Genomic DNA, 13,136 nt, shown 5'->3' with positions numbered 1-13,136 from the left:
CTCCTACCCTCTGCCGAAAATCGATGCCGAGAATCGATTCCGCTCCCGATTGTCTTCATGGGGTTACCTATTTCTCATCCATCGACCTAGGGTCAGGATACTGGCAGATTTCTGTAGATGACCTGTAGCGCGAAAAGACCGCATTCGTTATACCAGATGGACTTCAATTTAAAGTGATGCCATTTGGATTGTGTAATGCCCCAGCAATGTTTGAAAAGGTGATGAACCCTCTATTTAACGCCAACAAATGGACCACACGCCTTTATATATATATCACATCATCGTTCTTTCTCCGACATTTGAGACCCACCTTACAAGCCTATCGGCAGTGCTCGATGTTTTCCAGCAAGGGTGCCTACAGCTAAACTCATCAAAATGCAGTTTCGGCCGTCCTCAATGCCGTGGCATCCAGCCTCATCGCAACAAAATTCGTGGCGTGAAAAATTTTCCGGTACCCCGTTCCGCCAAAGATGCCCGGAGCTTCGTCAGCCTACGTACTTAAAAAAAAAAATTATGGGGTTTTACGTGCCAAAACCACTTTCTGATTATGAGGCACGCCGTAGTGGAGGACTCCGGAAATTTCGACCACCTGGGGTTCTTTAACGTGCACCTAAATCTAAGTACACGGGTGTTTTCGCATTTCGCCCCCATCGAAATGCGGCCGCCGAGGCCGGGATTCGATCCCGCGGCCTCGTGCTCAGCAGCCCAACACCATAGCCACTGAGCAACCTCGGCGGGTAGCCTACGTACTTGTTTTAAACGCTTCGTCAAGAATTTCGCAGACAGCGCCTAGTCCCTTAACGCAACAGCTGAAGAAGGACATGATTTTCGTGGGGTCCGGAACAAGCAGATGCTTTTCGCATACTCACAAGATTACTTATCACCCTCCCCCCCCCCCCCCCCATCTTGGCCCATTTTAACCTGTCCGTTGCCATTGAAGTTCGCACCGACGCCAGCAGACACGGCATCGGCGCTGTCCTTGCCGAGAGGCCGCAAGGACAAGAGCGCATAATCACCTGTGCCAGTCGACTCCTCTCCCCTTAAGAGCGCCTTTTCGATCACTGAACTGTAATGCATCGCTTTAGTTTGAGCGGTCACAAAATTTCGACCATACTTGCTAGGCCGATCATTTTCGGTCATCACAGACCACCATGCAATATGCTGGTTGTGCTCTCTTAAGGAGCTCACTGGACGACCTGGTCGCTGGACATTGAAGCTTCAGGAGTATAACTTTGATATCAATTACAAGTCCGACCGAATGCACCAAGATGCCGACTGCCTCTCCTGTCTTCCCGTGGATCCTCCCGACTCCGCTTCCGGTGATGCTGACGCGTGTGTCCTTGCCATCTCTGATTTTGGCGATATCCGATAGGCACAGCGGAATCATGCACACTTGTGCTCCATAATCCAGCAACTACGCTCTTAACAATCCGACCTCTTTCTCCACCTGTTCTTACTCCGTCATGGTATTCTCTACCGACGCAATACTAACATGGACGGCCCAGACCCTGTGCTTGTTCTTCGTACATCTCTCCGTTCAACTGTTCTCCGACGGCTACACGATGACACAACCGCTGGACTTCTCGGAGTGTCGCGTACATACGACCGGTTGTGGCGATGGTCTTTTCTGGCCAGACCTTTACCGTTTTGTACAGTTGTATCTCGCTACACGTGAGTCCTTCTAGCGCCGCGAGCGCCCGTCCTTGCTGCTCACCGGTCCACTTCAGCCTATCGAGATACCACGGACGCGATCGGAGATCTTTGTTCGATACGCGTTCTGTTCGGTTGCTGCAACGTCACAAAGTTCCAGTATGCAAGATTTGCGAGAACGGGGCGGAGAGAGCAGCCAATCGGCAAGTGGTGAACTCCCCGGAAGTTTACTTCCCTCGTTTCTCGTCTGCTTGAAGACAGTATATAGTACAAAACGAAATGTTTCTCGTCTTCCAAGAATGAAATATTTACCTAAAAATGAAATTTCTTCTTCTCAAGCTTAAACACATCTTCTAATAGTAGCAGGTGCGACTTCTACAATTTATAACTATTAGTTTCTCTGCGTCGTCCCTAGGTGGCGTCACGCACAGCGAGAAAGAAAATGGAAAAAGAAACGACGGGAACAGTGGCGCACTTTTCAAGGCAGCAACAACATTCCAGTGGCTCACTGGCACCCGATTATAGGGCTGATTTCGCTGTACAGCCAACGCACTATGTCCTTTGAGAAACGAAAGCGACGCCGGAATTCGCTTTCTGCCATTTCTTCAAACGCGCTTCGCAGCTCCACTCGCTCTTCTTCCTTGTCGAGCAACGCCAGTGCAACAACCAAAGTTCCCAACGCAAGCGCCATTTTCTCGAAATAAAATATGGATTGGATCCAAACGTACCATTCCACAGCCGCAGTCACCGGTTGAATCCAATCCAATTCACCAGACGCGCCATGCGAAGCCGGTCTCGTAACGAGCGTATGATCGCTCTAAACTTCCCAACTCCCGTTGGGTTTGGCGCCTAGCAGATGACATGCTCGGTTGCAAGATAATTGACAGGAGCGTGTTGTCATTTTGACGTCACCAAAAACGTGGCCGCGCCCCGCAGCTGACGACGTTGGCGCGAAGTAGGCCAATGGCACCATCATCGATCAATGGCGACATCATCAACCATATCCGATCGCACTCCAACTGTTCCGTTCTAACACGTGTGCCTAGATTTGGTTGGACTATTCCCGACTTCTTTTACGAGGACCAAGTGGTTTGTCGTGGCCGCTGACTGCATACACCACACAGTACGCCATCACCCGTGCGCTGCCGACAGGCTGTGCCCCTGACATCACGCACTTTCTGGTGCGCAAGGTCATTCTCTACCATGGCGCGCCACGACAGCTGCTTACTGATCGCTGTCATTCATTTCTTTCGAAAGTGGTTGAGGACGTCCTTCGTTCGTGTTCTGCACGCCAAAAGCTAACCACAGCCATTAACATTAACAAACAAATAGGCTTACGGAACGTTTTATTCCCACGCTAACCGTGATGCTTTCTATGTACGTTTCTGCAGATCATTGTGATCGGGACAGCACTTTACCTTTTGTGACATTTCTGTAGAACTCCTCCCACCACGAGATCGCCGGCTATTCTCCTTTCTATCGGTTGTTCCGCCGCCACCCTTTTGAAGAAAGTATGGAGTTTTACGTGTAAGAACCACTTTCTGATTATGAGGCACACCCTAGTGGAGGACTCCGGAAATTTTGACCATCTGGGGTTTCTTTAACGTGAACCTAAATCTACGTACGTGGGTGTTTTCGCATATCGCCTCAACCGAAATGCGGCCGCCATGGCCGCGATTCGATCCCGCGACCTCGTGTTCAGCAGCCCAACACCTTAGCGACTGAGCAACCACGGCGGGTGCCACTCTTTTGAGGCTCTCATGCGAATATATACCGACGTTCCTTGAGACTACGTCCGCCATGCTGCTGCTCAGGCTCAAGCAGCTCGCCAGACTGAACGGGATCGTCTCCCTATCTCGCAGATATCCGAAAAGGCCCGCTATGACAGCCACCACAGGCCCGATCACTTCAATCCAGGCTCTTTTGTACTTCATTACACGCCGTGCCACTATGTGGACCTGTCTTCAAAGCTTCTGTCTCGTAACTCTGACCCTTATACGGTTCTCCGCCAGATCGGTGAAGTCACATACGATATCACCCCGGGGGACGGTAGCTCATCGTCGTCCGTACCACCTTGATAAAGTGCACGTCGCCTGTTTGAAGCCTTACTTCTCCGACGACAACCCTTCCCTTCCCTGGGCGCCGAAACGGCAATCCCACCGCCGGGATTCATATGTTACAAGCCATTTCCGTAAATTCGAGAAGGCGCCAGCAAAGGGATGAAGACGAGGATCGAAGAAGCGCTCGTGTGGTTGTTGTTCCGCCATATCGTCTTCTGTCTGTATGTATTGTTTCATTATATAATCACATTATCTTCAAGAGCAATAACCAGCTAACCCGCGAAATGGCCGGGGCCTACCACATGAAGAAAAAAGAAGATAACTGCGTCAGCCACCCGTCGGTCTTGCTACATGAGAAACGAGAAGAAAGTGGGTTAACCAAGGGGCCCAATTTTTATTAGGCATATCATAAGAAGCCGCCAGACATTGGCACCAAGGACAACATTGGGAAAATTACTTGTAGTTACTAAATGAATTAACGATATCATAAATTAATGGAAATGAAAGTGCATGAAAAAACAACTTGCCGCAGGTGGGGAACGATCTGACGTCTTCGCATTAAGCGTGCGATGCTCAACCAATTGAACTACCGCCGGCGCCCTTTTCCCATTCACTTTCTTGGGTATTTATGTTTCCTACTAGAACCATAGGAGTGCTAGCCAGCCCCACCAGTCCCAAACCTTGGCGGCTAATGTGGAGCATTCCTTCTGCCGCAGGCGCCATGAGTATGCGATCTTTTTGGGTGAAGACAACTGGTTAATAAACTCACGCATTCTACCTGAAGGCATCAAAGTTGCCGGATTCGAGACCCGCGTTATGCGAAACCCTCGTTTTACTATATGATAAAGGATTCAGGTTTCTGGAGAGTTAGATTTTCTTTATTTTTAACGTTGCCTTCGAATGACTTAACCCGTGATGCATTTTTGTGCGCATATTTTTGTTTCTTTCGATAAAAAGTTTTCAATTGTGAGTAAGCGACTCGTCCTGTCCACTCTTCTTGTTCTCGTCTTTGTGCGCTTTTACAGTTTCAAGATACCGGGATTTGCCCATGGCCAGATCGGAGGTCTGCTGATGAAAATACTTGGCTCCGTGCAAGCAGTCCAAGGTGTCATTATTACTGGGCAAGGTGCAGGCATCCTTGCGTGTGATTTTGTTGAGGTGTCAGTAATCCACAAAAAAGCGCCAACTGCAGTCCGCCTTCTTGACAAGGAAAACAGGAGAGGCCCACGGACTGTATGATGGCTCGATAATGGCTTTAGTCAACATCTTATAGCCTTCTCGTTGTATTACTTGTCGTTCAGCATGTGAAACACTTTACGGCCGGCGGCGTATCGGACTGACGTCTCAGGTGTAAATCTGATGGGTGACCACCGATATTTGGGCTACAAGGCGGCCGTCAAGGTGAAAAATGTTGTGGCAAGTTTCCAAGAGACGGCGGAGGTCAGCAGTCTGCGCAGGAGGAAGATCACTTGCAATCATCTTGCTTAGTTTGTCTGTGAGAGTCGGTGAATCGAAGGCTCTTGTAGAGACCGACGTAATTTCGGCGTCAAGAGCCGATGTCTCAGAATCGTTCACAGGTGAGATGTCACTGAAAGGCATGCTTCTGAGAAAAATTGAGCCTGCTCAAAGCGCTGACAGATTTTTGTGATGTCCTGTGCTGTTCCACAATTATGGCACATTAGCAGGTTGAAAGTATAGTCAGCGACCCCCTTCATTGCATGCCCATCCGTGACTGACTCAGCCGTATCACTGTTGGCCTTACGGCACAGAGCCAGCACCTACTGGATGTAAGAAGCGTATGATATTGTGGATGTCTGGGCGCAGGTAGATAGTTTTCTTAGCGGTGCTCTTCCTCCCAGGTGGACTGCCGAACAATCCCTCAGCTTCTGTATGCACGTGCCCCAGTCGTTAAGCTCTTCCTCGTGGTTGTCATACCATACCTTCGCCGTGCCTTGTAGGTAGTAGACCAAGTTAGCCAACATAATCGTCGGATCCCATTCGTTGTGGGAACTTATAGGCTCATACATGGCGATACAGTCTTCTGAGGGGAGATGGTCGGTACAGCGGAACGTTCCTGGATCCGGCGGCTTAGCCAGCACTACAGTCAGGTTGGTAGGCGTTGATGTGGGCCGCGCCATGTCGGGTCCTCCTGTTTCGTCCGTGATGTTGTCCAGTCTGAGGTGACGATCACTGTGGAGCTCCGTTGTTGTTCTCGTAGGTACCCCGCACTTCTCACCAATTTGTTGCATTGCAGAAGTCACATATAACAATGTATATACAACATTTACAAGAGAGACAACGATGCATAAAAAAGGATGGCTCTAGAGACACATTCCACCTACACACGTCAAATTGTATTCTGACTGGCGGCACTCTTGGTTGCGCCGTAAGAATATTACCTTAATACATTTTCTCTTTTGTTTTGCCTAGTCGTATCCGCATCACATTTTCATTACTCATATTCATCATCATCATCAGCAGCAGCAGCCTACTTTATGTCCACTGCAGGACGAAGGCCTCTCCCTGCGATCTCCAATTAGCCCTGTCTTGTGCCAACCGATTCCAACGAGCACCCGCGAATATCCTGATTTCATCGCTCCACCTAGTCTTCTGCGCTCCTCGACTGCGTTTCCCTTCTCTTGGTATCCATTTTGTAACCCTAATGATCCAACGGTTGTCTAACCTGCGCATTACATGATCTGCCCAGCTTCCCTTTTCCCTTTATGTCAATTAGAATATCCCGTTTTCTCTCGGATCCAAACCGCTCTCTCTCTGTCTCTTAACGCTATGCCTAGCATTCTTCCGTCGCTCTTTGCTCGGTCCTTAAGTTGTTCTCGAGCTTCTTAGTCAGTCTCTAACTCTCTGCCCCTTATGTCAGCACCGGTAAAATGCACTAATTGTACATCTTCCTTTTCAATGATAATGGCAAGCTTTGAGTCAGGAGCTGACAATGTCTGCTGTATGCGATCTAACCCATTTTTATTCTTCCATGAATTTCCTTGTCATAATCAGGGTTTCCTATGATTAATTGACCTAGGTAAACGTACTCCTTCATCGACTCTAGAGGCTGACTGGCAATCCTGAATTCTTGTTCTCTTGGCAGGCTGTTCATCATTCTGCTTGTCTTCTGCGTATTAATCTTCAACCACACGCTTACGCTCTCTTTGCTAAGGTCATCTATCATTCGTTGTAACTTGTCTGTAGTGTTGCTGAATAGAACAATGTCGTCGGCAAACCGAAGGTTTCTGTGATATTCGCCGTCGATCCTTACTCCTAAGCCTCCCCAGTTTAATAGCTTGAATATTTGTCCAAGCACGCAGCGAATAGCATTGGAGAGATTTTGTGTCCTTGTCTGACCCCTTTCTTTATAGGGACCATCCTACTTTTCTTGTGCAGAATTAAGATGGCTGTGGAATCTGTAAATATTTTCCAACGGTATTTATGTAAGCGGTCTGTACTCCTTCATTACGTAATGCCTCTATTACTGCTGATATCTGTACTGAATCAAATGCCTTCTCGTAATCTATGAAAGCCATATAGAGAGGTTTATTGTACTCTGTGGATTTCTCGATTGCCTGACTAATGGCATAGATGTGATCCATTGTAGAGTATCCCTTCCTGAAGCGAGCCTGTTCCCTTCGTTGAACAAAGTCCAGTAATGCCCCAATATTCTATTCGAGATTACTTTGGTGAATATTTTATATAATACAGGGAGTAAGCTTATAGGACTGTAGTATTTCAATTCTTTAACGTCTCCCTTTTTGTACATTAGTAATAATATTATTACCTCCAGAAAATCATGCCTTGGTGACGGGATCATGACGCAAGAGAGAACTACGCAATCTCATGGGTACGGCTAACTTTCCATACGTCAATGATGAAACAGACTCAATCCTGGCAGGGCTTTACGACAATCTTCACGCAAGTCTGCAAGCTTCCAAGCGATAAGAAAGCTTCGTGACGAATGTTTGCTCACTCTCGGCAACCGAGAGAAAGAGAGAGAGAGAGATGCAAATGAGAGAAAGCCAGGGAGGTTAACCAGAGTTAAAACCTCCGGTTTTAACCGACAGACGCTTTCACATACGTAAACGAGGACATCATTCACCGTTGCTAGCGTGTCAGTACGTAGTCTTTCATTGTTCCAAACATGTTCCATGTCACATTGCTGAGGAGACGAAAAAAAAATGACACTGTATCACTGCTTCACAAAGCTCCTATCTCTCGTAACGCACTGCCACCAGGTTAGTGAATTGGTCGCGGAAGCTTATAAAATCCACCACATAATCGAATATATCACCGAAGACGCTTTCCGTTTCTCTCACGTGCGCTCAAACTGTCGTCAAGGTCATGTGTTAGGTAGATATTGGAAAAACATCTGCTCAAGGCAATGAGCAGCTTTTTAAACAAGCTTGGCGTGTTATCTCCTAGCCAGTATGGCTTTGTGCCGAATCGGGGCGCGCAGTTGCTGCTTGAAGATTTTTTGTATACACTAAACTCTGCGTTTTAACACAATCAGATTGCTTATGCACTGTTTCTCGACGTCCACAAAGTGTGTGACAGCGTCTGTCATAGTATACTACTAACCAAACTTTCTTTGCTAGGCTTTCGGAGTGCGTTTTTGTGGCTCCTGAAAAACTTCTTATCTCACAAGCACCTACTTGTGTCTATTGGAAAATTTCGTTACAACCTGACCGAAATTGAAGTTGGTGTCCCCCAAGGTTTAAGTTTAAGCCCATTATTATTTAATTTATATTTCGACGATTTATATAATGTTGTCAACGTGAAATTATATCAGTATGCTGATGACACTGTCCTTGTTTCATACGCTAGAAGATACACTGACTCCATCTCTTCTTTACAAATGGCGACAACAAAAGTGATGGATAGGTTTCGGAATAATGTAATCGACAGCAATGCGTCCAAAATTCAACGAATCTGTTTTCACAACCCTGTCAAGCAAGTTACCCTATCGTCCCCGTTATATTTGCACATATCACATTGCAATCCCTGCTCGTCGGACTCTCTGCAATACGCTCGTTCAATTAAATACCCGGGCGTTTTTTACAGTGATCTATCCTAGAATTCTCCTTTCGCACGTATTTATCAAAAACTTCGCGCAGTGTCTTGTGCTTTGTAAAATATTAAATTTTACATGCCATTGTCTGTCCGAAAGCTTGTAGTACATGCCTTATGCTACAGTGTAATCGGGCATGGGATATCTACATATGGTCATGTCGCTCAATTTTTGATAAACCGGGTCAATTCCATCCTTCGTGGTATTCTGAAGCATGTTGCATAAGATGTCTCCCCCAAATCTGATGTTTTCAAAACATTGCCTTTACCTGATTTGAAGTCTTCGCTGCAAGAAACCTTTTTTTTATAAGCCAGTATAATATTCCTTATATGCCTGTTTGTTGCCTGAGGCCAAAATATTATTGCGTTACACCCCGCTGTAAGGCGAGATACGGTCGGAGACTCCGTAACTGTTATGTCCCCACAATGCCTAATTTACTTCCCCAAAGCATACAAGACGCGAAGACGAAATGTTGTCTCAGAAAGGCTCTTAGACACGTTAATGCGTGATCGGAAGCCTGTCATGTGTTCTTTTCGTTGTTTGTTTCCCCACTGTTGTCTACACAGTAATAACGTGGCTGTCTGCCAGGCACTGCCGTTCAAGTCCACTGCGGCTTTGGGTGGCCCGATTATTGCATTGTATTAAACTGAAGTCATCAGTAAAGTATTATTATTATTATTATTATTATTATTATTATTATTATTATTATTGAAGTCTAATATCATCATGAAAAACGCCCCCAGCAAACACCTCTCTTGGCGTCTTTGTGACATAAATGCGTCGCGTTTAGCGAAATCGTGCTCCTACCACGCCGTTCTTTTCCCGCGAGTCAAACAGCTCACCACGATGAGGTTGCGAGTCTACTGTACCTCCTCTCGCATGCACCGGAGCCGACGACAGCTTCATTGCGTAGCTTACTTCTTAAGCACATTCAGCAGTGAGTTTTACAGGCTGACCCATGCGCTAGCCAGCTGGCACTAGTTCCTGCGTCATCATGGCCACCTCTGGCCATCCGATAGAATCCTCTCAACTCCAGTGATTCGTATGTGTTTGGCAGCTTCTGAACACGGGAAATAATCACAGCATCCTCCGGAGCAAAAGTGTGTCCTTGTCGAATCGAACCCTGCAAAACATCCATCCGATTCGAACCCTGCAAACAGTCCACAGAATGTTTGATGAGGTTAATGAGGTTAACAGTTGTTAACCTCATTAACCTCATCAAACATTCTGTGGACGACGTTACTGTCCTTGCCCTTGACGATGCCAGTGCTTTAGTCATCCACACTTTCAAGAAAGTGCCACGTTCACTGAAAATTTAACGATGCCCTTATCTCACGTGTGGCTTCCTATTAAAGGCGTGCGAAGCACCAAGCAAATAAGCACTTCAGTTACTGACGCTGTTTTTGTCTTCACACAATAAAATAATATGATGTTGCAATGTGAGAAAATATTTTCTCCTGAATTCCAGACCTGGTATTATCCAGCCGCTGAGGAGGGCAGCAATTTTAAACACTACAGGTGCAGATACAGCGAATTCTGCTCACGGCATCCTGCACTTCCGTCACAAATGTACTTCAGACTGGATATTCACAGCATCTTGCAAGAAGCAAATTTGTGAGCTGTCTTTTGTTAAATGGAGAGAACATAGATATTGTGAATGCGGCAACAGGACTAGATTGCAAACATTTTATTACATACACGCCTATAATAGATGAAATGATTGGCACACATTGAACAAAAAGCTGATAAAAAATTGGGGCTTATAGCGAGCAGATTTGTCAATGTTCCTAGTTCGCTCCCTTATTGCTAACACAAGAAGTGATTTCTTTCTTTTTCTCCTTTTCCAGACCGGACACTGCGACTGAACTTGCTGTCGACATGCGATATCTGCCGACTGATGCAAGGATAGCATTCCTCGTGATCTCAACCATAATGACACTTACAATGTTGGCTTATGTCAAGATCCAAATATATCTAAATGGCGAAGATATTATGAAGCCCAAGCACCGAACTCAGCCACCTGAGTTTGGCAGCAGAACTTTCGGGGAGCACCGATACGTGAACTTAAGTGTAAGTGGCAAACGTGAATACACTATATTTACCAGGTGATTCACCGAACACTTTCAAAAATTTGTAAAGGTTGCCTGTGGCTGATAGCAGAATTCTAGTTTGCTGAAGCACCCTGTATATACCGGACACCTTTAGCGGGTCCAGAATTTTTTAAAATTTCCTGTGGAAGATAGTACAATTCTAACCCTTGATCTAAATTACTCGATGGGGTGGGCATTAGTTCTACGAGAAATCAAAAGGCTTCAATACATAATTAGCATAGATACGATAATTACCTTTTTAATTTTTTCCTTTATAATACATATATCGATTAATTATAGCCGGTGAGTTCACAAGGCGTGTACACTTGGAACGAATTCTCAGGACTGCAAGGGTTTCGAGACATAAATTTACAAAGTTCCCGACGTATTGCACTGGTCTTCCAGTTACTCCTGTGTTTCAATGCATAAAAGAGCGTTTCATTATAAGAAGCGCCTTACGTAGGTAATGCTGAGGAACACTTTCCCCTGTGAAAGCGAGCTCAGTTGGCGTCAGTGCCACGCTTGGTGTGGATTGCCCCTGGCATCGTCTGCTGGTATCAGTGTGTACAAATCCGCATACGGCGTTGGTTTCGCACCACCGTCGTTCCGTCGTCATTGCGCACTCGTAAAGACTGGTCGGTTCTATTTTTGGCAGCGAACTGCAGCACGCGCACTGAGTGCTCGGTAACTTGCTCTGCTGGCTACAAACTTCCAATTTTATTGCCGCCCAGCGCGTTAGCCATATCACGAAATGCATTTGATGCCATTAGCAGAACACTAGGTGGTTGCTGCGGTGCGTTAATGTATGCAGTGCTTTAGCGGCATTGCAGCAGAATGCTGTGCGGAACTACTGATAAAATGGCGCACAAAATGACTGGGCAGGCCAAAATCAGGTAGTGTTATGCTACAGCGCTGACCTTCCCAAGATATTAAGGCAAAACATTATATGCCCTACCAAGCGGAAAATCCGGCGACCGGCGTTAACATCCAATGCTACAAAAACCCACGTGATCAAGCGATGGCGTCACGTTCCCGGCGCTGGACCTGCTGTGGCTCGAACTGCGAAATCACACGTTAGACAGCTACGGTGTCGGACGGTCATCGTGGCCCACACCCAAAATAAGACTTTGCCCAATGTGAAAATTTAGTTGACCCACGTTCAAAACCGACCGGGCCCACCCCCAAAATTTGGTGGCCCTCCCTCAACCGCGACATTACCCGAGTCGAGCACATGCCCAAGTGAAAATTATCGCTCGTAAGACTCACAATGTTGTCGCCTTCAGTGCACGTAAAAAGACTCAAGGCCTCTGTAACTTATTATTTAAATTTCGTTACTTCCACCATGACACAGCTCGCTCCTACATGTTAGTTGTCTCAACGTAATCCTTTCCTACCATGGTTAACGAGCACACTTCGCGGGTGAGCCTCGTCCAGTCATAAGAAATATCGCATAACTCGTGATATCGCATAACAAAAACAGACGACAACATTAGCATTTGTCAACGTTTTCAGTATATTGTTCCTGTAAGCTCGTCATACATATTAAACGAGAGAAGAAGAAATTTCAGGAGTGTTGGCGTGCTGATACTTGACTTAATAAATGGCTGGCGCGCTAAACACACAAGAAAAAAAGGGAACATATAAATCGCAATGAAGTGTTCACAAGCTTTCCTATGCTTTCATGTTTTTGTTTGTTTGATAAGTAGCGTTTTCATTCTTACGCTGATAAAGTGACGTTTTCTGAATGATCTCCGGTAGCCTGAAAGTGCATTGAAAAGAAGTAGTCTGGTGCAAACGTAAAAAAAACAAAATTTTCCACTAAAAAAAGATTAGATTTGTTTTAAATAATGTAAGGTAAAGCATGCTTGACGTGGAGCAATTAATGTTCGAGATAAACCTTCTCAGCGAAATAATCCGTATCCGGTTCTGAAAAAAATATTTCCTCATTTAACACGAAGTGACTAGAATTAAGATGAATATCTAAAGTTAGTAATAAACTACAATACCGTTTAATCGACGCGAAATTTCGCTAAAGCACATTGTTATCGTACTTCATATCCAAAGCTGCGTAATATTCATCATTAGGTCACGAGATCGTGTCGCTTCCCGCGAGGGCTATGGTTATACATTATAAAAGAAAGCATTTTCAAATAAAAAAGTTATTCTTAAATTTTCTGTGCCAAATGGCAATATTGCAATATGGCAATTTAATTCAAGTGGTTACGCCTTCGGCCCACAGGATGTTCTTTCGCAGCGGACAAT

At 45.9% G+C, this 13,136-nt stretch overlaps 1 protein-coding gene across 1 annotated transcript in view; it reads left to right on the top strand.

The window, feature by feature from the left end:
- The window catches only part of LOC135909559 (epoxide hydrolase 4-like), a 199,478-nt gene that overhangs the window by 23,361 nt on the left and 162,981 nt on the right, over nt 1-13,136 (top strand). The window contains exon 2 of the mRNA XM_070522631.1: nt 10,632-10,854. Within this exon, the coding sequence (XP_070378732.1) occupies nt 10,663-10,854 (192 nt within the window). The 5' untranslated portion in view covers nt 10,632-10,662. The remainder of the gene's footprint in view (nt 1-10,631; nt 10,855-13,136) is intronic.

This window comes from Dermacentor albipictus, chromosome 7, assembly GCF_038994185.2.
Source record: "Dermacentor albipictus isolate Rhodes 1998 colony chromosome 7, USDA_Dalb.pri_finalv2, whole genome shotgun sequence".
NCBI classification, from domain to species: Eukaryota; Metazoa; Arthropoda; class Arachnida; order Ixodida; family Ixodidae; genus Dermacentor; species Dermacentor albipictus.
The sequence above is the reverse complement of the archived record's forward strand: the minus strand, read 5'-3'. Positions and strand labels throughout refer to the sequence as shown.